Source organism: Panthera tigris, chromosome C2, assembly GCF_018350195.1.
Source record: "Panthera tigris isolate Pti1 chromosome C2, P.tigris_Pti1_mat1.1, whole genome shotgun sequence".
NCBI classification, from domain to species: Eukaryota; Metazoa; Chordata; class Mammalia; order Carnivora; family Felidae; genus Panthera; species Panthera tigris.
The window spans coordinates 132,228,440-132,256,357 of record NC_056668.1 but is presented as its reverse complement, the minus strand read 5'-3'; the positions used below and the strand labels follow the sequence as shown (position 1 = coordinate 132,256,357).

Below are 27,918 nucleotides of genomic sequence, written 5' to 3'. Positions count from 1 at the left end.
TCCCTGCCTGACCCTGGGGATATCTGAGTTTGCAACCCCTGGGTCAGTCACTCTCTGAGCCTCAGTTTCCTCATCTGTTAGATGAAAGCATTGGCTAGATAGTCTCTATTTGCTTCAGGCTCAGATGCTTGTATTCTCTGATGATGGCCCATGTCTGTGATTGTGCCTGGGGGCGGCGTGGGCAGAGCTGGGATGCGTCATTGTGGTGGGGGACATGGCACCACTGAAAGGAGGTGCCCCAAAGGGAAGTGAGGAGCATCCCAGGAAAAACCATTCTTAGGTCTTGCCCGGATGTTACCCTGAGAACTCTGACTACCCACCTGTTGCTGCCGGCTGTCACTGCAAGGAGCTAGCATCATGGTGCAGCCCAGGATGTCCCCTTCTTCCTGGCAGTCAACACAGAAGCCAAGTCCGGTGTTGTGGAGCTGAAAGTGGACATCCATACGGAAGTGAACCCCGCCCTCCACTGTTAAGACACCCTCCATCAGGCGCTAGTCCTCCTCTCCTCCTTCCCTGCAGTGTAGCTCACGGTTCCAGGTTCAGGCCACAGAAATAAGCAAGGTCAAGCTAAAGCCTCTAATCCCAATGGACAGGAGGCAGGCCACATCTGTCATGATGAAAGGACCTGAAACAGGTTTTGGGGCAACCCAGTCACCTCCCTCAGGGTAGGCATGGAAGCCTCCGAGGCTCCCCTGACCTCGGGACTGTGTGGCCAGGGTCATGGACAAACATCTGAGTATCCAGTTTCTGTATTGGGAGGCTGCCCATCCCCTCCCCTTCCTCCTCATCTTCCCGGGGGCATGCCTTGCCTTTCCAGAGAACCTGGGCCTGCACTCAGATGGGTAAAGCTCAGGGTAGATGTTGGCCAGAAACCAGTGGAACGTCCGACAACCCAGTCTCCTTTGCAGCTGCAGGCGTTCTGTGCAGTCTGGCTTCTCAGCCTGATGGAGGAGAAAGACACGGGCACTGAGATGGGGGAAGGCCGACTGTTCACCACAATTCACACGTGGGGGAGGGACAGAGGTAGCTGGGAAGAAGCTGAAGGATTGGGACAGAGTGAGGGGACCAAGGCCACGGTTCCCTAGGGCCGTAGCCAGGCAGGGAAAGTCATGTGTTAGGGGAAGAAGTTTAGAAGGGACAGAGTAGGATGGTCCTCCCTACAGAGAGCTGTGGAACCAGCAGTGTGGTTGTGAGAGCACTCCCTCCCCAATCCTTCACATCTTCAGTCTACAAAGACGATTATACCTGTGCTTTAAGGACTTTTTGTGGAAGCTGGCAAAATGGCGGGGCTTTGCACCTAGGCTGGTGTGCTGCAGCACCATAATGAGCCATATGGAGGCAGGAACTGACCCAAAGGCAACTGAGATGAAATAAGCTAGGAAATTGTGGGGTGGGATGGGGGCAAGACAAGTTTACTTTTCTTCCCCTCCTAGTGCCCAATTTCCTCCATTACCATTAATAAATCATTCCTTTGGGCTACTCTATCCCCTTTCCTTGAGATTCTCCTTTATAATACAATTGTCCTGGGATGGATATCGGGTAAGTCCTTAACACTCGAGTATAAATTTATACATTTGGCTATATTGATAAGATACAAGGAAACCTACCTATACATTTAGTATTAAATCCTGGATATCTTGAGGGAAGACAGGGGTGCTAAGGAGGGGTAGGAAGGACCAAAAATAAAAACAAAAAAGAGAGATCATATTTCCTGGGGTAAGGAGAGGAAGGGAGAGGGGGCTGGAACAAGAAGTCCATGTCAGAGTTCCAGTTTGATGGCCTTTAGTCTGGCAATTAAACACTGGGCTAACAGGCTGAATGAAGTGATTCTGCTTTTTTCCATCTTTTACTCCTCAGATATAAATGGTGTGGATCTGCCATACTGACATGCTCTCGGTATGCTTCCAAGACTATGATCCCCTGAGCACCTGGCTCAGAAATACCCATGGAACTTGTTAAAAATGCAGGTTCCTAGGCCCTATACCAGAGACTATGATTCAGTAGGTTGGGCCAGCAACCCTGGAATCTGCATTTTGACCGTTTCTCCTGCTGAGTTTTATCCACAGAAAGTTTGGGATCAACTTCTCTAAGGCAGGGATGTCTTGTTTATTCAGCACACCTGCCTACCATTAAACCAAAGAGATCTATTACTCTTTACTCTAAGGAAATTAGTGTAAGTTTTTTATGGTTTCTTGGCTTTCTTAGTGTTCGTTTGAGACCTCACCAGTCATTCTGCAGGGCTGGACTTTGCTACCAAAGCAGGAACATTCCCTCATGAATTTTCCATCACCTTCACCTTTCTCAGTGGTCAAAGTGGCAAATCTCTCCAGCCTTTTGTTTGATCTCAAATGAGGGGCATATGCTGACAATGAACTTTCCCTTCTGTACAACCAAACTTGACAGGGGAAAAACAAGAGAATGTTAACTCCTCCAACAGTGAAACCCTGACCTTGTCTTTTGGATGCCTATAATTTCTGTATCTCAAAATCCATGTGAGGGTTTGGATAGAAGGATAGAAATTGTAGAGCAAAATTAATTTTTAGCTACTTAAATTTAAACTAAGAGCATAAAGTTAACGTCTCCAACCTTCAGGGAAGCAGTGATATTATTAAAATCTTAACATCGATGTCAGCCATAGGACATTTCCAAAACATGAATTAAGAGGAATGTACCAAAAAAAAAAAAAAAAAAAAGCCAGAAAAACAAATGTCTTCTCATTTACCAGTAGGAGGTGCCATTGTCCTTGTGAAAGTCATCAGATGACCAGATGACGGGGAGATTTGTGGATCAGAGAATGGAGCACACCCAGCAGTGTGGGCAGGCTGGTGAGGGGCTTATGGGAGTTGTCCCAAGACCTTTGCGGGTCACGGAAATCTTATCTTCGGAGCCCCCACTCCCAGCCTAGGAAACAGTAATGGGAACCCACGTCTCATGCTGAATAGTATTTATGTGCCAGTTCCACGAGAATTGGGCTACGTGGCAGTTGAAGATGTGCTGTTTGTGGACATTAATGAAATGTTGAAAATTTTAAATTTTTTGTGGCTTGTTTTGGATCTTTTATGTTTATATTTATATTTATATTTGTTTCATGTCTTGGATGATTCCACAGTTTGAGTGCTTTACTCAGGAGGAAAGGGCGCTCTGAGACCCGTCACTGCTTATTCCCTGCCCAGTCTGCCCTCTGGCCCCACGATAAAGGATCGCAGCCCATAGATGTCCCACAGACCTCAGGGGGCTCCAGGCCAAGACTAGCCGTGATGCTGTGTGGAGATGCTTGGGACAGACAGGCAGCTCTGCCAGGGGGCCACTTGAGAGGGGCAACTTAAGGGAAGCATAAGCCAGAAGCTTTTGTTTTCCCCTCCAGGTTGGACAGAGAGGCACTCCTTGGCCCAGCCTCCTGCTGGCGGCCCGTGCCGGGCCCAGAGGCCCCTGCCAGGATCTCTCCTTACCTGGCTCAAGGAGAAGGCCTCTGGGCTGTGCCTGTAGAAGGTTTCTTTGAATGAGCCCAGCCAGGTCTCGGCGATGCGAACCTTGTTCCGCAGAGTGGCCTCCTGATCACGGGGGGACTGGGCTTCCTGATTTTGATAGATGTGCCCCACCCGAGAACAGGGAAGGATTTCAACAGAGCCACCACAGAGCCAGGCCTGCCATAAAAGGAGAAAATAAATATCTGAACACAACTCCAAGGACATGGAGTTAGGGATCCTGACTGGGGCTGGAAAAATGCACAGGAAATCACGAACACAAAATGGTGAAGAGAACAATAGTCCGCGGGGTGCCTCAGAGTTTCCAGATCTGGTAGTTCCGGGCAGGCGAGTGACAGTGCGGGAAGATTGGGTGCGGTTGTCCCGGGACAGAGCCAGTAGAGTAAGGGAGCCACATCCATGCAATACCGGAACGGGCCCTTTCCCAAAAGCACATGGACACGTTTGGCACCTTTAGAGATATAGCTGTGTGGATTAGCACCCCTGTTCCCCAAAGCTGCTTCCTCAGGGAAAAAGGGGTCCCTGGTGGTCAGAGAGTTCTCCAGTAAAATTCATTTGAAAGGAAGCCTTTCGTTTCATCCTGGGGATCAAGAGGAAAGCGAAAACATTTCTAGCAAAAGGCAGCATGTGGACTGAAACACACCAAAAACAGAGTTCCCAAACTCTGGGCCATGGTACCCCTGGGGGTGCCCCATCAACCTCAAAGGGCCGTGCGGGATATTTTAAATGTTTGAGAAAAACACGGTGACATCTATTGGGTGTTCTGCAAACTACAAGCTTGAGATAATTCATGATTTCCACATTAGATGGCTGTATTTTCGATAATGTACACCTTTACGGGGTTGGGTTTTCAGTGGTTGCTGTGATGAAAAAGCCAGTCTCGTGTTCAAATCGACATGGAACGGGAAATGAAGGTGATGGTGTCTGGTCTGATTCCAAGGCTTGAGAAGTTGTGCAGTGCCCAACACTAAATTTAGGCACTAAATTTTTAGCACAAATACTTATTTTTTGGAACTATAGTAGTTCCCCCTTATCCATGGGGGACATGTTTCAAGACCCCCGGCAGATGCCTGAAATCACGGATAGTTCTGGACCCTATATACACTATGTTTTTTCTTATACCATACATACATACATACCCGTGATAAAGTTTAATAAATAAATGAAGCACAGTAAGAGATTAACAATAACTAATAATACAATAGAACAATATCATGATATACTGTAATAAAAGTTATGTGAATGTGGTTTCTCTCTCTCTCAAAATATCATCTTATATTGTACCCACTCTTCTTCATGTGGTGATGGGAGATAATAAAATGCCTACGTGATGAGATGGAGTAAGGGAATGACAAGGCATTGTGACCTAGGGTTAGGCTACTACCCGTCTGATGATACCTCAGAAGGAGGATCATCTGCTTCTGGACCAAGGTGGACCATGGGCAACTGAATCCGTGGACGAGGCAGGACCAGTGAGCTCAATGCACAGAACTGTTTGGCATTTGTTTTGGCCTATGGGTGCCATGAATAACGCCTGAGATGCCAAGGGTGCTGTGAACACAGAATGTACGGGAACCCCTGTGCTACAGTGTAGACAGCTGATATGATGCCCTTTCCTATGCACAGGTTGGATAGCTGGTTTCAAGAGGGAGGCTGGGGGCACAATCAGAATAGGGCATGAGAGACGTGGGAAGGGAAAGAAACACACTACATTTCATGACTCGATACATTGCCTGCAGCTTTATCCCTGACCAGGGGCATTTCTAATGGCTGCATCTCAGCTGGGACCTCACATACTACTCCACAGAACCCATCTGGCTCCTCCCTTGGTCCAGGACATACCTTGAGAGACAGTTCGAGGTTTTCACCACCCCGCAGTGACATGAGAGGGTCATATGCACCAGTGTTTTGGAAGTAATGTCTGTCCATGGCCACAACACCACTGGGCACCACAGGGCTCCTAGGCAGAGAGAAGACAGGAACAGACTGCAGTTCAGAACCTCAAGTATATCGGGAAGTCTTACCATGTGGGAGCTCCAGGGGCCGAGAGAGTGGACTCTGGGCCCAGATAGACCTCAGTGCTTTTAATTGCAAGACTGGAGCCAAGCAACCAGGTCAAAAATCCCAGTATTCTTTTTTTTTTTTTTTAAGATTCATTTGTTCTTGAGAGAGAGTGTGTGAGCAGGGGAGGTGCAGAGAGAGAGGCGGGGAGAGAAGATCTGAAGCAGGTTCTGTGCTGACAGCAGCAAGCCCAATGCGGGGCTCAAACTGCAGATGGAGGGCGACTGCCCGGGGGTAAACACCACATGATCCCTTGTCCCACGGGCCCTTCTTACAATGTGACATTGATATTGCTTCCCCCTGAGAGGTGGGGTCTAGTCTTCTTCCTTCCCATGAACCTGGATGGGCCTGCGATTATGTTGGAAGTGACCCTGGGTGACTTCTGAGGTTTGGTTATAGAACGGGATACATACTCTGAAACATTATACTGACTGAAAGAAGCCAGACACAAAAGGTCACATATCCTATGATTCCATTTATATGAAACATCCAGAACAGATCAATCCATAGAGACAGACAGTGGCTTGATGGTTGCCAGGCACTGGGGGGAGGAGAGGGTGGGAAACACCACTTAATAGGTATGGGATTTTACTGTAAAGTGATGGAGATGTTTTGGAACTAGATAGAGGTGGTGGTCGCACAACATTGTGAACGTGCTACCTGCTGCTGAATTGTTCATTTTTAAACGGCTCATTTGTGTTACGTGAAATTCACGGCAATAAATTGTTCTTTTAAAGGGGGAGAGGGATACAGCTTGTTTCACCTGGGCCTCTTGAGTGGGATACTTAGTCTTAGAACCCAGTGCCATGGTGTGGCCAGCCCCACGTGCAGTGACCTCAGGGAGAGAGCGGGTGAAGTTCCCACTGAGGTCCCCCTGATAGTCAGCATGAACCTTCAGACATTCAAGGAGCCTCACGGGGATTCCAGCCCCACCCCCACGGCCCCTTGAGCCATTTCCTGCCATTCTAGTCTAGTGCATGGTCCTGCTGAGGCCCCAGATACCACGGAGCAGAGACACCCAACCCTGATGCTTCCTTTCATAATTCATGACACACAGAATCTGTGCGCTTAAAAAAACGGTTGTTGTTTTACAGTGAAGTTTGGGTGGTTTGTTACAGAACAGAAGATATCTAGAACATCTTCTTAAATAGAATAATTGTCCCAAACCCAAACACACCCAAAAACCAAAGCAAGCAAGCAACCATAAAATTTGATATATTTTGAGAGTTACGGTGTCTTAGCATTCACCTGGCTGAATTCTTCCTTTTTAGCAAGAAAGTACTTGAGGCCAGGGAAATTCCAGTGTTACCTGGAGAAGTAGAGTTAGCTCAAGATCCCAGCTCGGGTTCTCTCACTGCCCCACACAGAGGCATCCACTGACGCTCCCTGGAGGAACTTCAGCTGGACCCCATTCCCATAAGAATATAACACTAATAACACCAAGTGTTGCGCTCGGCACTCTCTCCATGGTTTTCACGCAGGAACTCTTTTATTTAGCCTTCCCAACAACCCTTTTGCCCTCAATTCACTGATAAGGAAACTGAGGCACAGAGTAAGCAACTTGCTAGGAAACTGGTGGGGCTGGGATTAGATCCCAGGCAGTTTGGCTGCTGAGTCCACCCTGAGGAAGCAGAGGTATAAAGCAGGCTATGTGACAGAACCTCACCTGATGGGGCTGATGGGGGACCGGAGGGCCTTCCTGTCTCGCTCTGGCAAAGGCTCCCAGTGGAAATCCAGCTTCCAGTCCAACACCCCACGCTGCAGGTCCTTGGAAGGGTAATACTGCAAAGTCTTCCAGTCAATCACGTCTATGACTGGAGACACCACCCGGCTCCTGGAAAGCATTGTGGGATCAAATAAGGGATACAAACCATTCACTTACTGGAGGTTAGAAAGATGATCTACACTTGCACTGCCCAGTATGGGAGCCAGTGGCCACAATATGGTCTGGGTTGAGGTGTGGTGTAAGGGTCAAATACACACTGGATTTAGAAGACTTAGTATGAAAAAAAGATGTAAAAATCTCAGTAATTTTTCCATTCATCACATGTTGAAATAATAACATTTTGGATATATTGGGTTTGCTAAAATGTATTATTAAAATTAACTTCATCTGTTTCTTTTTGTTTTGAAATGTGACTATTAGAAATGTTTAAATTATATACATGGCTCATTATATTTTTGTTAGTACTGTTCTAGAAAATATGTTTTTGCATGAGGAGCTGGGAGCTCATTTCATTAAATAGCATGCCTGCCTCTTTTTTTTTATTTAAAAACATTTTTTTAAATGTTTATTTATTTTTGAAGGAGAGAGAGACAGAGTGTGAGTAGGGGAGGGGCAGAGAGAGAGAGAGAGAGAGACAGAATCTAAAGCAGGCTCCAGGCCCTGAGCTGTCAGCACAGAGCCTGAAGCGGGGCTCGAATTCACAAACCGCGAGATCGTGACCTGAGCCGAAGTTGGATGCTCAACCGACAAAGCCACCCAGGCGCCCCCCTACCTCTTTCTTTGTTCACAAACCTCTGTTGATAACACTGAAAGACAAGAGAATGGGGTTCTAGGCTCAGCTCTGCCACTAATGGGCTGTGTGGTCTTGAGACAGCTGCCATACCTCTCCGGGCCTTGGTTTCTTCCTTTGTAAAGCGGGAGGTTGAACCACGTCCCACAAATACCTTTCTCAGCAGTAACACTCTAGGACTATGGCTATTGACTTCTTTTGGGGTCTTTTTCCCTTTGAAAAGTGTAGACTCCTCTTCAGAAAAATAATCATAGGCACATATCCAAAGTATTATGCATAATTTCAGAAGGTTCATGGGCCCCTGCTCTAGGGTCTGTTTCTTGTTCCTGTATTATACAACTTGATTGGCTTGAGGAATCAGGTTTGCCAAGCCCCAGACGTGTCCCTGATGTTAATGCAAGTGTATGTGGGCACATGGTGTCTACAAGCAAATGGCGGTCCTGTGTCTAGACTTATTTGCTTGTTCATTTACTGATGGCTGTTGGTGACGGTATTTTATCCTTTTGTGTGATTGTTGTTTGTTTTGTTCTGCTTGCAACAGCCTGGGATATGACCTCAGGGAGGGTAATGTGGGAAACTGGTACAGGTCAGAAGCTTTTTTTTTATCTCAAATATAATTTATTGCCAAGTTGGCTAACATACAGTGTATACAGAGTGCTGTTGCTTTTAGGGGTAGGTTCTGTGGTTCATTGCTTACATACAACTTCACATTGTAACTAGACAGGTGATCACTCAGGTGGTGTGCCAGGAGCTGATCTCCACCTAGCCAATATCTCAGTCGCATTGTTTTCTGTTTTGTCACAGGTTTTCTCTCATGGCTGTTACTTTTTTTTTTTTTTAATTTGAGACAAAGAGAGAGAGCATGAGTGGGGAGAGGGCCAGAGGGAGAAAGAGAAAACCTTAAGCAGGCTCCACGTTCAGCGTGGAACCTGATGTGGGGCTTGATCTCATAACCTTGGGATCATACAAAATCAAGAGTCGCGTTCAACTGACTAAGTCACCCAGGTGCCCCCAATGACTATCAGTTCTAAAATCTATGCCAGGAAATAGATCAGTCCTGAACTCGGGGGTGGCTGGGAGGTGCCACTCTAAGAGAAGAGAGATTCCTGGCAGGAGAGATGCCAGCCACGCTGTGTTTTACACTTCTATTGATGTCCATCTCTGTTCCTTCCATCTTGGAGATGGCCAGGACTAGGGTAGCCCAGGCTACATGGAGAGGGCCAGGCTGGTCTTGGGACTCAATTATCTGTCCTCAAGTGACTGACGTTGGCATAAGAAGTCATGGGGTTTATATTTAGAGCAAGGACTCTGATATGGTTTTCCTGCCCTTTTCACATTGTTGCCTCTGGAAGGGAAGGGAAACTTAATCCCTCTGGGTCTCCACTATTTCTGGCATCCTGAATTGACCAAAGAAAACTGAGAGGCAAGATCAAGGAAGAAAGGAGGACACCCAACCCCCCCACCCCACCCCAAGTCCCCACTTACGGCAGAGTGAACTGAGCAGATGGAATGGATTTGGCTCCGGGCAAAGCATTTTGTGGAATTTCAGAATCGAGAGCCAGGGAAGCCGTGTGGCTGAATCCTGAAGAATACCCTCAAATGTGTGCCATCTTAGTAATCATAACAGGACAAGAAAGGAAATTGCATCCGAGCATCCATACAGCTTGCTGGTCCTAGATCTTCGAGCTGTGTTCTTCCTGACAAAGGTGTACATTACTTTTGACCAGAAAATGGGAACTCTGGAATTTATCGAATTTCTCTTTTTGCTCTGTCTTGCTGGAACCTCAGAGTCTATGCGAAGCTCGCTGTTAATAACTGTATCACCCCTCATATCCAACTCTACCTTTTCCTGTCTGAAATCTCCTTTTGCTTCTATCTTGACCAGACACTTAGGTGATTATTCACGAACCTCTCTAAGTGCCTTTTGGGTAGAGATTAAGAGGATAGCAGCTGCTTGACCACGGCTGAATTAGGGAGTGACTGTAGTCTAGTGACTCAAAACTGGTGATTTAAAAAACCCAAACAGTCTTATATTTAGCTTTGGGTTTTGCACCTACAGATGTGTCTGGTGTTCTTGGAATACGCTTAACGCAACATGGCAAAGCTGCCTTGTTTGACTTGGAAGGAGCTCAAAGTGTCTGCTTATTCCATCATTCTCTCTTTAAAATTGAGCTTTAACTCTCAGGCAAGTGCAAGGCTGATTCTCTCGTAAGCCTCTCTAAGTTCCAGGTCAGGCGATTGGGTTTCACAAGACACACAGAGGTAGGAGAGCTATCAGCCAACACTGGTTGACTGTTGACTGTAATACATGAGGTCGGCTTAACTGGGGTTTCAACCTTACCAACCAAACCTAGTTTATTTGTAAGCCCTAGTTTATCTCATCCTGCATTATTCCTGTGCTTCAGTGTCCCTCTGGGTCTATGATGACTACAGTCATTTTGGAAGTTCACCCAGATTCTCGGTGTTGGGGAAATTATCAAGGCTCTAAATTCTCTCGCCCCAGAGCTCTTGCTTCTCAAGGGTGACCCCAGGACTGCCGCGGCTGGCTCTTTCAGACTCTGTCATGCTGAGGGGTGTGGAGCAAGATGAGGGCTGGAGAATTTCCCAGGGACGTGAGACCAAAAGGAGGCTGCTCCCTTTGTGGGCTGGAGGCATCTTGGGCCCCTGCTGCTCCTCAGCGTGCGCGCACACACACACACACACACACACCACTTTTACACAGGATTCCTCAGACTGCTTTCCATCATTTAACCTCTTGCAGGGCAGAGTGGTTCTTGCTTCTCCCCACTGAGCAGGCCCAGCCCTGGCTAAGCACTAGGTGACCTTAAGAACTAGGTATCTCGGGGCGCCTGAGTGGCTCAGTCGGTTAAGCGTCTGACTTCAGCTCAGGTCATGATCTCACAGTCCATGAGTTCGAGCCCCACATCAGGCTCTGTGCTGACAGCTCGGAGCCTGGTGTCTGCTTCAGATTCTCTGTCTCCCTCTCTCTGACCCTCCTCCGTTCATGTTCTGTCTCTGCCTCGAAAATGAAAAAATATCAAAAAATATATATATATTTTTTTAAATAATAAAAAAAAAAAGAACTAGGTGTCTCTAAGATAGAGGACCAGACCCAATTTAAGTGGAAAACAACTTAAACAACCTCTGGAGCCAGCATCGCCCCTCAGGGGGTGTTGTCTTTGAGCACTTCACTAAGGACTGCCCCCTTCCCACTGGAAACCTTCATTTGTCTAGGGCCATGACTCTCACTCCATGGCTTGGGTACTAGAGCTGGCAGTTAGCACATGGCAGTTGACCGCTACCCTTGATCTTCACCTTTGTTGCTTTACATGGAAACCAACCACCAATCAGCACCTTTAATTCTGCTCTACAAAAACTGCTCTTTGAGTAACTCCGTCTGGGGCTGCTATGTACAGTTATGTGGGCTGTGCACTGCCCAAACTTAGAGAATGCCTCAAATACTGACGTTGGAAATTTGCATACCTATTTCTAAAATTTCTGGCAGTTATCATTAAGGTATGTTGTTCTACAAAACGAATGTATTATGACACATGTTCTGAGGAATGGGAGTAAAGGGTAATGAAGAAAGGAATCCTTTTACCAGTTCATACAAAGTTGCCATATGGCTCTCCATAGACCTGTTCTGTGGGCAAGGACAGAGAACCAGGGCTAGGAACCAGGCCTTGAACCCTCTGACCAGGTTGATGAGGAAGTTATGGCTCTTTGAAATAGTTGATTTATGGCTTGTTACACTGTTACTCATCATCCCACTCCACCTTTTTAATGAAAGTTCTTAAAGACCTTTTCTTACCTTCTGCACAGTGGGTCCTCACCTGGTGACAGAATGCCTCTTGCCATGAACCTCAGCTGGGGACCCTTTCCTCTCTCAAAGAGCAGCAGCTATTAGGAACTGTGCCCACTGGCTTCTATGGCTTTGCTTTACACGAGGTGAGTGGCCACAGGAGGCCAGAGGAACACTTGAGCAAAGTTGCCATGGGAGTAAAACAAACCTTAAAAGGGGACCCAGCTGCAGGTTTCAGAGTATCATTGTGTGCAGTGGAGAGAGATGAGAAATCAGACCCAAGAGAGGTAGCTTTTCTTTCAGACCCTCACCTGCAAAGGCCTTCAAGGTGAACACTAGGTCCCAGAGCAAATAGGGTGCACAGGAAGCTGTGAATGAGGTGGGGGGTCGCAAAAAGATGGTCAAACCACAGAAGGGAGGGGACATGATGAGGAAGCCAAGCCAGAATGGGTCTGGGACCAGAGGCTGTGTATGTGTGTGTGTGTGTGTGTGTGTGTGTATACACACGTGTGCAAGAGAGAGAGAGAGAGAAACAGACAGAGAGAAGGAGGGAGAATGAGAGAGAGAAGGAGAGGGGGAGAAGTTTGATAAAGAGAAGAAGGGAAGAGCCCAGGAAATTAAAATTTCATGGACCCACCTCTTCACTGTGGAAGGTTTCTCAGGGAGACCCATTTTATTTCAAGCTGAGGACACTGAGGTATTGCCAAGTCTTCCTCACTCAGCCTAGAGTGAGAAATCTCCAGATCTGTGAAAATGGCACCAATGTGAGAAGCAGACATGAGGGGCTTGTTCTAATCAATGTTTTAACACGTGTCTCACAACCAGGGTGGGGGTGGGTATGACCAAATTTTACTCCCTGATCAGCTTCTCCAATTCTTTTTTTTTTTTTAAATAGAGTTTATTTATTTATTTATTTTGAGAGAGAGAGCAAGAAAAGGAGGGGGAGAGAGAGAGGGAGAGAGAGAGAATCCCAAGCAGACTCTGCACTGTCAGCACAGAGCCCGATACGGGGCTCAAACTCACACACCATGAGATCACAAACCAGAGTCAGACGCTTAACTGACTGAGTCATACAGGTACCGCTCTCCAATTCTTAAAAAAATTCCTAGACAACAAAAAGAGCAGTGGACCCAGAGTTGGAACACCTGGCTCACCTGCAGAGTCTCTGTGTGCCCTTGCAGATCATTTCACCCCAGGGAGCCCCAACATCCCTCTCTGTGAAACGGGAGCAGAATTAGCCGCCTGAGACATCTCACGAGGAGGGCAGGTCAATGAAGAATTATACGAAAGCGATCTGTTAGGGTTATGCATACATATGGCTTAATAATATATGACCAGGCTCCTAAATGTCTGCATAAAAGAAAACAGCCCAGCTATTGAGTGCCTGTATGACCCTGAGGGGTCTCCTTGCCCTCCTAGGAACTCGGTTTTTTTCAGCAGTGCAATCCTGAGGTAGGACTAGATGGTTTTACAGGTCCCTCTGAAAGCCATCTGTCTATGCAGGGAATAGGCAGGACCAACTTTAGGTCCTGCTCCAAAGATACACGGTCCTTGTGATTTTGAGAGGAGAATCCAAGATGGCAGAGTTGCAGCCTTCGCGTGTTTGCTTGCCTTGGTCTTGGTGCTGGACTTATGCACGTTTCCTTTTCTTCTGAGATAATAGCCAAGGATGGGCAGTAATCTGCGTCATGGTCCTGCATAATTAATCCTTCTTGATTTCGCTTGAGCTCTGATGGTTCTTTATTAAAAAGGAATTGCTGGACTATTAACAATTTGCATTGTGCTGCTTGAAAGCTCCTCCGTCTAGTGGAATATGCTAATTCTTCTACCTCCTCGTCCAGTAATAACTTTTTTTTATATGTGGTCATCCCCAACTTCAAAGGAGACAGCGAACATTTACCAGGGGAAGGAATGCAAGAATAGAAGTCATAAGGCTTGGTTCTAGCATCAGCCCTGTCTGGCGGGGCATCGTCAGAAGCAATCATTTGTTGAACCCCTACTGTGTAATAGGCCTCTGCAAACCCCACGGGCTGGTCCAAGGTGGGCTAGCCACCAGGTTTTGCTTTTCCTTAGTGGGATATTCAGGTTGAAGAAAATGGTCGACAAGACATGTTTAGAAACTGTATAAGGAGAGCAGGAAGTGGGGGAGTAAATGACAGTAAGATGGGGAAAGAAGAATGGAAAATGGTCAAGGAAGAAATTTTAAATGTTTGGCTAATGCAATTGTCTCTGACTGCACATTCCTGAGGCCTTGGTTAGAACATTAGAGACCCCTCATCCAGAAAAGCAATGCTGGTTCTTGATAGAAGTTTAGCAATCACCGGGTCTAATGCTTTCTTTTTAGGGATAAGTACCTATGAGCAAAGTATAAAGACTTTTTCTCAGGTTATATTACAATCTTGATTAAAATTGCTCACTTTTCATCAAAGAGAGTGATAACCATGGTAAGATGTTACCCTATCCAGGAGTATTTGCAACTTAATAGAAGCTGTTCTCCAGGCCTCAGTCTTTGTGTCTAGAAGGCAGCAAACAAGGCAGATGGACTGGAGAACCTCTAACTTCCCTTCCAACGTTACCTCCTTGTGCTTTTGAAAAGGCTCAAACTCAAACATCAGAAAAAAAAACAATGACACATGCTGCTCTCTAATGGCGGAGGAGACTTGGGGACTCTTTCAGTGGTGGATAGATGCTCTGTGAGTGGCTGAGGCTGCCGATAATTTCTCCCAATCCCACCTCTTCCTCCCCAGACCTCAGGGGCGAAGTTACCTGTCACCAGCTATTCTGCTGAGGAGGGGCTCCAGCCAGCCCGGGTGGCACTCACAGTGGGAATCCATGAAGACCAGCACGTCCCCGGTGGCCCTGGTGGCCCCCAGCATCCGAGCCCCGATGGCCCCCAGCCTCTTGTTGCTCCTGAGCAACTTCACCCCCTCCAGCCTGGCCACGTATTCGCTGAGAGAAGACTTGAGTTGTCCTGGAATCGACAGAGTCATGGTCAGTGGGGTCACAGACACCACAGCCGGTGAAATTGTGACGACTGTCACTAGGATCACTATCAGCAATTCTCTTGGGAGCTGGGGTGAGCATAACGTCCTGAGACTCAGATACGTTCCACTGTGGCTGTTGCTAGGATGTAAGTTGCTTAGTTAGTTTGGGGTGGGTCAGTATTCTCTCTGGTAAAAACCAGCAGAGATGGTCATAAAACCAGGAGAGGAGAGAAGTGGCTAACCTTCTCTAACTGCAGCAGCGAGGGTATGCAGATACTGTTGGTGCCCTACGCAGATGCCCTAGGGTCCCTTTTACTGGTTTGGTTTTGGTTTTCATGTAGCTGTGGGTTTACTACTAATTGTAGTCTGCATCCTTCTCTGGAGACAGGCCCTTGGATATGGACCTGCCTCTCCTGTGAGTGCCAGAGAGTCATGCAGAACACCACCCTTGGCCCCACATGCCCAGGGCCAATGACCAAACAGTGCAGGGTTACCAAAACCCGCTTTCTTGCCCCAAGGCAGGACAGATCCTGAGGTGCAGCTTGCACTGCAGAGCTGTCTGTGGGATCGGGCTGTGGCTGGACTTCATCTGAAACCTCATCTTGGTTTAGCTCCTTCCTCTCCTTCTCCTACTTCCCCCACTCTTCTATGGGGTTCCCCTGAGAGTGCAGTGCCCCCCAAATCACGAGCACATGAATCTCATCTCAGGCTCCACTTCTAAGAAATCTGACCTAAGACAGTGGTTCAAGACAGAGGGTCCGTGAAATGTGGCTGCTGGTGGGCCACTGGTGGTGCTGGCCAAAGTGGTCTCCTTGTAGTGGTAGGGGTGGGTGGGCAGCACAGTGGGTCGAAGAGAATGAGCCAAGAATCTAGACTTTCTTTAGGAACAATGATTCCATAGGGGATAAAGAATGAGAGAGGCTTCTTAGGTTTTTCATGTAAGATAAGAAAAGCTGTGTGTGTGTGTGTGTGTGTGTGTGTGTGTGTGCACATACGCCAAGATGAACAAGCCAGTGGAGACCAAAGGAATAATGTATTCAGAAAGAAGTAGCGTCCTCCATGAAGTCGTGGAAATGGGGCGCCCCTAATCACTGAACTAAGACGTTCTCAAGGGCAGGGATCGTACCTCACCCATTTCCACTGCTCTGAGCCCTAGCACAGGGCTGGCCTATGGTAGGCATTCAGTGCGTGTGTGTTCAACAGAACTAAGCCAAAGAGCAAGGATTTCCTCAGTTCCTCAGCCCAGAGATAGTCTTGACAGGGATACACCCAGCCCTGCTGCTTTGGCGACAGGGTCTCCGGCGAGGGGAGGCTCAGGCAGTCTTTTTAAAGCTCCACCTTTTAAACAGCATGTGGCTCCCCAAGGAGACTTTTCTGCAGGGGAAACTGTCGAGCAGTGGATGGATTTCCAGTCACTTGGCTGTTGAATTTCTTGGTGGTAAAATTTTTTGCCTATTTATTACTTTATAATTATTTTTCTGGTAAGCTTATTAGCCCCAGGTCCATTCCCTCGAGAAGGACATCTATTAGCAAAGCTATTAAAATTTCTGAACTTGGATATGTGAAAAACAGCCCGATGGTGACTCCACTGTAGTGAACACTGCTGGTTGTCTTATCCAACATTCATTCCCCCCCTCCATCCTACTAGAAGAAGCTTGACTTTGTTCAGTGCAGCTAAAATCACTCACTTACCCCAAGACTCCCTTGCTACTAGTAATAGACTTTTGATCCAACACTGGTAGAAATACACAGACATATGGGCCTGAAGCCCCCCAAAGAAAAGCAGTGTTTCTCAAAGTGCAGTACATAAACCAGCAGCATCCCCATCACCTGAAATATCGTTAGAAATGCATATTCTTGGGCCCAATACCAGAATTGGGGGCTCTCTGGGGGAAAAGCTAGTAATCAGTGTTTTAGCAAGCCCAGTGATTCTGATGTACATTCAAGCTTGAGAACCGCTGAACCTTCTTCTGTCTCCATCATCTTTTAGTGACTCAGTCATGCAACGGGCTGGTCCCTAGTAGTGAGTTTCCCGTCAGTGTAAACATCTGAGCAGATTCTGCGAGTCTAGGCTCTGGGCCCGACTCTGCTGCGCTTGGCCTGACTCAGTCCTGGTCAAGTCTCATCTCTAGGCCTCAGCTTCCTCATCTGAAAAATGAATGGATTAGGCTAACCAAGAGTGATTTAATGACTAATCCGCTCAAGTGCATCACCCAGTGTCTAGGAGGCAGTGAGCACGTATGAATGGCCACCCTGCTGTGATTCTAGAGTGTCTTGGGAAGAAGCATATTAGGATGTGTGGAGGTTGGGACTGGGAGATACCTCCCTGGGATCAGGCTGGAGTTACTTCCCGGGACTCTGGCTCAGACCTCTTTGCCTTGCTTGGTGGCTGTGCTCTCTATGCCTTCTCCCCCTATTTCCTTACTGGTTGCCCCTGGGGCTCTTCATTCATGAGTTACCTGCACCTGAATCCTCATATGGAGGTACGCTTCTGGGAACCTGGCCTCCAGGGGCTCCAAACCCCAGTCTTTGCATGGGAACCCCCCAGGGTCCAGGCCCACCCGAAGAGCTGGGAGGAGCCCATAGCCACCTTGCTGGCTGAGGTCGTCCACCAGGATGATCTCCTTCAGGAAGGCCCTGGGCACTGTGTCAAGGATACTGTGCACGGTTCTCAGGAGGGTGGACCAGGCCTCGTCGTGGAAACAGAGGATGATGCTGGCTGTGGGCAGGCTCTCCTCGGGGTGCTGTTGCAGACACCTGAAGGGCAGAGAACCAGAAGAACAAAATAAACACTGGACGGCCTCTAACTCCCTCCTTAGGGCCTGACTGGAGCTGCTTTAACCAGACGGCTCACCCCATCCCCCAACTTAGTAGCTGTCTCTCTGGGTTTGCTTGAAACTTCCGTGTAAAGAGAACCCATCACACCCTCGCAGTGGTGCTATGATCTCCCAGTCCTCATATCCCAGGAGCATCTTGACAGTGTTTAATCCATGTCTCTCTCATAGCAGTTGAGGGGTGTTTCCACCACTCCCAGGAGACGGCTGTCCTAATCTGTAAAATGGGAATGAAGGACATCACCCACCTCACGGAGCTGTTGTTAGGCTTGAATAGGACGAGGTACACAGTGCGTGTCTTATGAACACAAATTATCATTCATTGAAGGGCAGAAACACTATTCTCTTTGTGTCTGCTTCCATACAGTCTAGCATAGCACCTGGCACATAATAAATGTTAAGTATTATTCTTATTCTTGCGGAAGGACAAGGATTGAACATGTGCGAGGGCCAACAAAATGCCAGACCCTTTACACATATTACTGCTTGTTTACACTAAAATACGTCTTTGGTTTGGGCTTTTACCCCCATTTGGGGGATAAGGAAACCGAGGCTCAGAGAATGGGCAAGACTTATCAAATGTCACAGTACCAGTAAGTGGCAGAGAGCTTCAAAGCTGTCGTGCCCTTTCCCCTCTGCTGGTTCATGGCTGGACAGATGGGAGTGTGAGGAGCTCCCTCCTCCAGGCCATTCGCAGGCCTGTCTGGTTCCTTCCTTCCTCTGCAGATGAGCACGATGCTTTGGATTTGCTTTGCTCTGCCTCTGCTGAGGGTTCCGACTGAGACCACAGTGGAATGAATTATAACAACAATGGGATGCGTAGAGCAGTGCGTGACTCACAACTGTTCACGGAGGCACTTGTTTTCCTAGGTCTCTTCTAAATGTCCCTCCGTGGAGGAGTATTTGCTTTTGAGTAGGGCTTATCTCAGGGACCTCAAACTTCTAACACCTAAAGGCAATTGTGATGGTCAAAGTGCATGCGGTTCTTAGTCTGACAGCCGGACTAAGGCTGGCCCCGCCTGAGAGAAATACCAGGCTGCCCCATTGGCTCACCATCCCTCTGCCTGGCACCATGCTAACCAAGGCTGAAACCCTCCGTGTGCAGGACACCTGCATGTGACTCGGGAAAAATCCTATCGCAGGCGGTGAAGGGAATTGATAGTCAGGAAGAGCTTTAAGGTAACAGTAAAACAGAAATCCTAGATTTCAAAAAAAAAAAAAAAATGAACATCTCATAAACTAGCTGTGCCAGTTACTTTATTAGTTTCTGTATGTATGCACTCTTTCTTTCCATAAAGGATTTGAAGTCACTCAAAAGGAATACGTACAATCAAATAATGGTAATATAAAAGTAAGGATGAAAATCAGGAGTAGGGAAATACAAGCAAGAGTAGAAAGTCAACATTTGGAGAAAGAACATAAATATATAGGCCATAAGGGCCTGGGTGTTTCCAGAAAGAATTTTAAATGTGAGCTTCCTAGTAGCCAAAGGAAAACAGGAGGTTTATTCTGCAACGGAATTGACACTATCGGAGAGGTTACATCCCAGATTTTTTAAGGGAAAGTGATGTTCTTTCTAATACTTTTTTTAAAAATAACTTTTATTTTGAAATAGTTTAAGACTCAAGAAGTTGCAAAAATAGTACAGAGAGTTCCTGTGTTATCATCACCCAGCTTCCCCCAGTGATGATATGTTACGTAACCATCCACCACGAGCAAAATCAGGAATTTCACACGGTTCAGATACTATTAGCTCAAATACAGACCTTATCTGAACTTCACCAGTTGTTACATCCAGCACTAGTTTTTAAGAGAAATTCCTATGGACTTTAGAGAGAAGTCCCTAAATGGGTGACAGCGTGCTTAGCAGCATGCCTGTGACAAATGAAATAATGAATTTTATATGCACTTTTACAGTCTGCTTTCAGGGCTGTTCAGATAACAGGTCCAAAGGGGAACCCATTCCCGTAAGGTTTTTGGAAGATAAAGGGGTCCCCAGCGCATATTGTGGGCTATGCGGAGGTATTTTACCCCTTCATCTCCTCCCCCCATTCCCCCCTCCTTTCTCCCCAAACCCCAGTGGAACTTTTCTCCCCCACCCCACTGACTTTGAGAATTTCCACTCTGCCCTCAGAATTGCTCTAGACCTGTTCACAAACAGATTCAAAATTTCCTTTGTGTCCTCTCTATTTCCTTTGTGGTTGAGAGTGTAGGCAAATCCCGGAGTCCTAGGACGGGGGCATCTGGTGGCTGTGAAAAGAAATCATGCCTCCTTCGTGAATCCAGTAGGTACTGAAAACATCACTAGGGCAATGGCTTGGGGTCATGCTTGGGGACAGAGAGGCCTGCATATGGCATTCTTGAGGCTGCAGTTTTGTCATTTGTTTGTTTTTAATGTTTATTTATTTTTGAGAGAGAGGCAGACAGAGTGAGAGCAGAGGAGGGGCAGAGAGAGAGGGAGACCCAGAATCCGAAGCAGGCTCCAGGCTCCGAGCTGTCAGCACAGAGCCCGACGCGGGGCTCGAACTCACAAACCATAGGATCATGACCTGAGCTGAAGTCAGACACTTAACAGGACTGAGCCACCCAGGTGCCCCGGGGGCTGCAGTTTTACTGGGACTGAAGTCTGTCACCTTGGTGCAGAACATGGCCTTGTCTTTTCTGTCCCCAGTCCATAGAATGTGAGCACTGGAAACAGCAGTGTGTGGTGCGTGTGTCCTTGAAGAAAGGTGCTTAAAGAGCTTATACTTTAGGATCATATTTAGATTTGAATCTTCACCTTGCTGCTTCCTAACCCCTTGGGTAATATACCCGATATTTATAAGCCTTCATTTACTCATCTGAACACTGGATGATATTTACCCCTTGGGTCTGTTGTGAGAACGTAAGCCTTTTTTTGAGCATGTCATAGGCTTAACCTCAGTTTTCTCATCTGTAAAATGGGGTTGTTGGGAGGGCCAAATGAGTTAATACATATAAAGTACTCATAGTAAGAGTTCAATAAATGTTCATTTTTATTATTTCTTACAAGCCTTCTGTGTGCCAGGATACTTCACTACCTGAATTTGTTTGTCTATAAAATGAGGATAACACATAGATTTACTTTACGGGGCTATGTAAAGATTATATAAACAAAGATGTGTGTTGTGTGCTTTGTCCATACAAGCTTTCAATAAATGGAAGCTGTTGCCATTACTCAGGTTAGTGTTGTGTGCGGGCTGGTTTCCGGTGTTGCTTTCTATCGTGGTAGAAGACTGGTCAGGTGTTCTAAAAATAAGGACTGCTGGTACTTATAGGATTTTCCCACGTGCTATGTCATTTAATGCTCACTCCCATCGCGGGGCTTTTGCATTGCCCAACTCCAGTGGGTGCCACGCTCATAGAATGCCACGTGATGGTGCCCCTCGGAGTTGTACAGCATGACGGTAGCATCCACCACAGAGGATTCCAGGCAAAGAAAGCCATATGAGTGATTGGAGTTCATCCAGATCCCCTGCCGGACCCATTCTCTGTAGAACACCAGCCTACAATCGCCCAGGCAGCCATTGGGAACAAGGGCCTCCCAGCCCCTTTGTTCATCCAAGTGGCTTAGGTGGCTTCCATTTTGTTTTGTAAAAATACAGGATGAACTCTCCTCAAGAGAGTAAGGCTTGTGATAGCAAGCATCCACTCACTCCTTAACTGACGTGAGTGTGTGAGGCTTGGGAGATTCTGATGGAACAGTAAGGAATGGTCCGGATCATGGGGCCCTGATCACCTGTGTCTGGGAACCCTGGGCCCCTGATGTCACCACGGGGATACTAGGTCCCTAAGGAGAGAGAGGGCACAAGGAAGGAGGTGGGAAATGGGGAAAGGAAGGCAGTTGGCACTAAAAGCCTGCCGTCTGCTTCACAATATACCCATGCTTCCTCCCCACCTCCCACCAATCTTACAGAGCTTTGGAGGGTGGAGAGCGAGGGGTGTGGTAGGCCAGAACTAGGGAGAGAGCTTGAGCAGTGATTCAGAGAAGTTGCTGGAAGCCTCTAAAAAAACAAGCAAGCAAACAAAACAAACCCTCTAAAATCCAGCCAGCAAAGATTGTTAAAGGGGGCCTTAAAGTTTATCTAGGCCACCACCTCCTTGCAAGTGCTCCTTGGTTGGGTACAGAGTGAGCACACACTCAAACGTCCGCAGAGACTGGCATACATCCAGAGGACAGCAACCTGGCCCCGTGGGGGCTGCAGTGAGCTGAAGATCACATGCCTCACCCGCCACCCCCCACCCGCCGCCCTCCCCAAGAGCAGCCAATGTTACTAGGAGGAAATTCAGTCCAGTGTTGCCGGATCTTTCTGATTTTCAGAAAGAGCCATAAACCTGAATTATTTATAGGAAATCTCTTGGTTTGATTAAAAAAAAATTTTTTTTGAGGGATACCTGCGTGGCTCAGTCAGTTGAGTGTCCGACTTCGGCTCAGGTCATGATCTTGCAGTCATGAGTTTGAGCCCCGCGTCTGGCTCTGTGCTGACAGTTCAGAGCCTGGAGCCTGTTTTGGATTCTGTGTCTCCCTCTCTCTCTGTCCCTCCCCTGCTTGTGCTGTCTCTATCTCAAGTAAATAAATGTTAAAAATTTTTTTTTTAATTTTTGAGAGAAGGAGAGAGAGAGCAAGAGGAGGAGAGGGGAAGAGGGAGAGAGAAAGAACCCCAAGCAGGCTCCATGATCAGCATGGAGCCCGACACAGAGCTCAATCCCATGACACTGGGATCATGACCTGAGCTGAAATCAAGAGTTAGACACTCAACCGACTAAGCCACCCAGGTGCCCCAAATCTGTCAATTTTTAAATATTGGTCACTCTTCCAATATTAAAAAAAAAAAAGACTATGGCCTAGCTGGCTCAGTCAGTAGAGTATATGACTCTTGATCTCAGAGCTGTGGGTTCAAGCCCCATGTTGGGTATAGAGATTACTTACAAATAAAATCTTAAACAAAAACAACTGTGGCCAAACCACATGTCTGTGACAGGATACAACTTGTGAACTGTCATTTGGTGACATCTGAGTTACCCCTGACTCCTGTGACTCCTGTCCTTCATCCCAGGCAACAATTTGCCTTCGGTGCTTCTTTTCCCTCTAAGACCCTCGTGCTTGGAGTCAGCAAGCGCTATGATTAGAGCCCGAGCCGGGGTACTGGTCTGGAGGGAAGAGTGTGAGACGAGGTGTCAGAGAGCATGTGCCGTGTGCACTGAAGAAGACCTATGTCGTGCTCAGACTTCCGAATCCCCTGTGAGGAAGGGAAATAAGGGACTTTGAGCAGGTCTGTCTCTTCTCTGGGGCCCAGTTTCCATATCTGATGAGGGAGGAGTTCACTCACTGCACAGTGTCTAAAGACATTTCCAGCTTTGTCGTCTACACTCTGTTCTCTCATTGTCTACAATGGGGGACTGGGGAAATTAGGGTGGACCATGTGATATTGCAGTGTCTTATTAATGTTCCTTATAGCCACCACTTAATGAGTCTTCTCTTCCTGTGTACCAGGTGCTGTGCTAAATACATGCGTTATCACATCTAATCCTCCCAAGTGCATTTTGAAATAGGTCTTTTCACGTGTGCAGAGATGGTCACCATAATTCTGTCCACCCTCACATGCATGTTCCTTTGAGACGTGACTGTGCCGCTTTTCTCACTGAGAAGTGCAACCTATTTCTCCACCCCCCGAACCTAGCTGGTCTTGTGATTTTTTCTGATGGATAGAATGTACTGGAAGTGATGTTCTCTCAAGATTAGGTTCCCAGGGGCCTTGCCGCTTCTGCTGGCTGCCATAAACTGCAATGCCAGGAAGGCTATCTACTCTAACAGAGGGTGAGAGGCCACTTGGAGAAAAGCTGAGTTTCCCCAGAAGACAACCAGCATCGGCTGCCAGGTACGTGAGTGAGGCCATCTTGGATCGCTCAGTCCCAGTTAGCCTCCAGAGGACAGCAACCACAGGAAGGACCCCAGGTGGGGCTGGCAGAAGAAATGCCCAGCTCAGTCCAGCCTAATTATAGAATCATGGGTAAATGGTTATCGTTTTAAGCTACTAGTGTTTTGAAGTAATGATTGCATTGAGACGTAATTGACACCTCATAAAATCCACCCTTAAAAAAGTATACAATTCAGTGGTTTCTAGTATCTTCACAAACCTGTTCATCTACTACTGCTATCTAATTTCAGAATATTTTATTTTTAGATTTTTAAAAATATTTCTTTCTTATTTTTGAGAGAGAGAGAGAGAGAGAGGAAAAAAACATGAGCGGGGAGGGGCAGAAGGACAGGGGGGTGCAGAGGGTCTGAAACAGGCTCAGTGTTGGCAGCAGAGAGCCAGATGCAGGGCTCAAACTCATGAACCGCGAGATCATGGCCCGAACCGAAGTTGGACGCTTAACCAACTGATCCACCCAGGTGCCCCCCCAGAATATTTTCATCACCCCAAAAGAAACCCATTACCCATTAGCAGTTACTCCCCATCCCTCTGTCATCCATGCCAGCCCCAGGCAAACACTAATGTACTTTCTGTCTCTATAGACTTCCCTACTCTGGACACTTTATACGTATGAATGGAATCACACAGTACGTGGCCTTTTGTGACTGGCTTCTTTCACTTAGCATAATGTTCTCAAGGTTCATCATGTTGTAGCATGTATTAGTACGTCACTCTTTTTTACTGCCAAATAATATTCGTTGTTTGAATACACCACGTTTTATTTATCTGTTTGTCAGCTGATGGGCATTTGTTTCCATTTTCGGTTGTTTTGAATAACGCTGCAATGAAAATTCATGCACAAGTTGTTATGAACTCATCAAACAAGTTTTTGGGAACATATGAACTATGTTTTCAGTTCTCTTGGTTGTATACCCAGGATTGGCATTTCCGAGTCATGTGGTAACCGTTAAGCGTTTTGAGGAGCTGCCAGACTATTTTCCAAAGCAGCTGCACCACTTTGCAACCCCAGCAGCAATGTGTGAGGATTTCAACCTCTTCACATCCTTGTCAGCACTTGTCATTGTCTGTCTTTTTTATTTTAGCCATTCCAGTGGGGGGTGAAGTGGTATCTACTGTGGTTTTCATTTGTGTTTCCCTGCTAACTAATGGCTTGAACATCTTTTCATGTGTTTTTTGGCCATTTCCATGTATTCCTTGGAGTAATACCTATTCAAATCTTTTCCTATTTTTTAAATATAAATTTTTATTTATATTTGAGAGAGAGAGAGAGAGAGATAATTGACAGTGTGTGAGTGGGGAAGAGGCAGATATAGATGGAGACAGAATCTGAAGCAAGCTCCAAGCTCCCAGCTGTCAACACAGAGCCCGATGTGGGTTCAAACTCACAAGTCGTGAGATCATGACCTGAGCCAAAGTCAGATGCTTAACTGACTGAGCCACCCAGGCTTCTGGAAATCTTTGCCTATTTCTAAATTAGGTGTCATTTTGCTGAGTTGTAAGGGTTCTTTATGTATTCTGAAACAAACCCCTTATTAGATTTGTAAATATTTTCTCCCATTCTTGGGTTGTATTTTCGCTGTCTTGAAGCACAACACTTTTAATTTTCATGAAGTTCAGTTTATCTGTTTTTTTAAGCCATGGAATTTTGAGGTGGTGTGTGTGCAGCACTAGATAATGGGTTCATATTCCCATTTTAAAGATGAGGAAACTAGAGCCCAGAGAGCCTAAGTTACACAGCAGATAGCAGATGGCCAGTCTGACTCTACACCTAATGCTCTTAACCAGTATAGATATCGCTATTTTTGACGAAAGTGCTGACAGAATGTTCTGGATTCAGAGTCATGAGGCTTGGGTCCCACTGTCCGGATCAAAGTGACAATGATGGAGGGTTATCTGAAGAATACGCAATCCATTGATTCCTTCACATGTTCTGGGCTGTCTACACTGATTCGTTAAGGTCCTCAGAAAGCACTGTCTTGGCTGCCTTAGAAATGTGCTTATGTGGAGTCATGCTTGGCATCACTCTCTCAGCTTTCATCAGGTTTATGAAACCTGCTTTGCATTACAGAGGGAAACTGTTGAGGCTGTCGTGTCCTCTATCACTGACTATTCCCTCTACGCAGCTTTGAAGGCAAATTCCTTTCAGGCAGAAGTGTTGGGAAAAGGCACTTTTCTTCCTCTGAGGACTTGGTATGTTTTCTCCTCATGAGCAATAAGGATCATGATATATCTAAGGTGTTTCCTTTCTCAGTTTGGCTGCCAGGAAGCTCAGAGTAAGGAAATAGGATATTTAGTCACCGAGACGGTTCTACGGATTGTCTGTCTTCATTTTAATTTTCTCTTTGATCCTGACCTTCCATCGTCCAACTGGTGGTTTAACAGATATTTACTGACAAGCTTATATGCATGAGGACTAAAATAGATAAGATCGTTGAAGCAGAATTGTGATGGCCCAGCCATATCCCCTTCGGCCCTATCAATATAGTACAGAACAGCCTGCCTTCCAATCGTGTGAGGGCTTTCTCTGACTGCTGGAGATGCTCTCCTCAAGCAGGGCTGAAGAGCTGGAGAATTAACCTCCCACCCGCCCCTGACAGCTGTCCTCAGCCAGCGATGAGAAAGAGTTGGCATATTAATACCCAGCAACCCCTGACCCTAAGGAGGTCTAACACATGGAGCTGCGTGTGCCACAGCCTCTCCCAGATTCCCCCGCAGGCCGAGCTCTAGCTCTAGTTAGCCACCGAGGTAACTGCCTTGAAAACACACCTTTCGTTGCTGTCCTATTTTCTGCTCCACATTGCCAGTCCCCTACCGGTGCTCCCTGACATCATCTGCAAAACAAATGCTTGTCTCAGGGTTTGCTTTGGAGGAACCCAAGCTAAGATAGTCTCTGGTGTCATGGAGCTTACATCCTATTAAGCGGATGACCAAATAATTATTTAACCACTGTAGCAAGTGCTCCAAGGAGATCCTCAGGGAGTGGGGCAGCAGTGAGATGACAGGCAAGACCTGAAGGGTGGGTAGGAGGCAGTTGAAGGAAGGTGTGTGGGTGGGGAACAGTGTTCCTGACAGGTGTCATAGCGTCTGCTAAGGCCTAGAGGTAAAAAGGAGCTTGGTGTATACCAGTAACTGAAGGAAGGTGTTCCAAAGTATATTTCCCCTTATCTTGATTAACATCATATTAATAGCAATTTTCTATTTTATGATGTATTTTTAAATCCTTTGAGGGATGAAGGTAGGTAGGTAAACAAACAAGTGAGCAAAAGGTAAATGGTCCATGCAAGTGGCCCCGGGCAAGTCACTTCACCTGCCCACGTCTCGAATCCTTTCTGTCGAGTGGGGATGCACATTCTTCCTACTCTATCTGTGCCATGGCTCTGTTGGGGGGAATCAGTGGGGCGGCGCATAGAAACAGCTTTCGGACATTGCAGAGCAGTATCCAAATGTGACAGGTAGTTGTGAAAAGGAAGAAATGCACATTCTTCTTATTAGCTAATAGGGTTACGTTCTTTGTTCTTCAACCATATATCTGGTGGATATTTTACTATCTCAGTTCGTATACATGAAAAGCTCACCTGACCTCATGTGTCCATCTTCTGAGTGGCAGCAGTGGGGAAGGAAAGACCAAGGGCTTTGGAATCCAATCAACTCGGCTTTGAATCCTGGTTCTGCTATTTACATCCCCTAATTAGTCAACACAAGGATGCTGTTACTTTTCGATAGCCCAGGGGAACTTCTTGGATTAAAGGGATCGTCCTGGCTCTAGAGAGCTGCTGAATACAAGTTAGTTTCATATCTTCACACTCCAAGATCAGGGGAGTCCGGGTCTGGCTTTATACACAGATGCATGCCCTCTCTGCATGCAGCTCCAGGGTCCCCTGTGAACTCAGAAAATGCATTTGGATGATGATTCTGGAGAGGATGAGTCACAGCTTTGCGCCAGATGGCCTGGCTGTGGCACAAACACCGCCCCCACCCTTTCCTCACCTGGCCAGGGTAGAAAGCTTTCTGCTGGGTTTTCTGTCTTGGGGTTACTGACCTCCAGCTTCTACCAAATCAGCAGAAGTCCCCCACGCAGACGAGTTTCCATATCGCTGCCCTGAGCCCAGCGATGTAACAACCTGGTTGCTTATCTGTATCCCTCAACTCACCCCAAGCTCCTTGGGTTTGGGGCGGGGTCCTGCTCACCTTCTCACCTTTGATAGTTGCTAAATAATCATTTGTTCAGTGAATGAAGGTAGACACTGTTCTTGCTCACAAGGAGTATATAGACTGGTTG

General features: G+C 46.9%; 1 protein-coding gene and 1 long non-coding RNA gene across 5 annotated transcripts in view; one reads left to right on the top strand and one right to left on the bottom strand.

The window, feature by feature from the left end:
* LOC102949505 overlaps positions 1-27,918 on the top strand; it is a 104,129-nt gene that overhangs the window by 40,037 nt on the left and 36,174 nt on the right. The window lies entirely within an intron of this gene.
* The window catches only part of GALNT15 (polypeptide N-acetylgalactosaminyltransferase 15), a 46,344-nt gene that overhangs the window by 9,232 nt on the left and 9,194 nt on the right, over positions 1-27,918 (bottom strand). For 3 of the 4 annotated variants that reach the window (XM_042957246.1, XM_007087357.3, XM_042957248.1), the window contains exons 2-8: positions 17,439-17,605; positions 14,631-14,835; positions 7,213-7,380; positions 5,328-5,445; positions 3,450-3,644; positions 810-941; positions 321-425 (exon numbers count right to left, since the gene is read on the bottom strand). In XM_042957246.1, the coding sequence (XP_042813180.1) occupies positions 321-425; positions 810-941; positions 3,450-3,644; positions 5,328-5,445; positions 7,213-7,380; positions 14,631-14,835; positions 17,439-17,605 (1,090 nt within the window). Of the gene's footprint in view, positions 1-320; positions 426-809; positions 942-3,449; positions 3,645-5,327; positions 5,446-7,212; positions 7,381-14,630; positions 14,836-17,438; positions 17,606-17,930; positions 17,980-27,918 lie in introns of those variants that run through there. The other variant, XM_042957247.1, reaches the window with a different exon arrangement.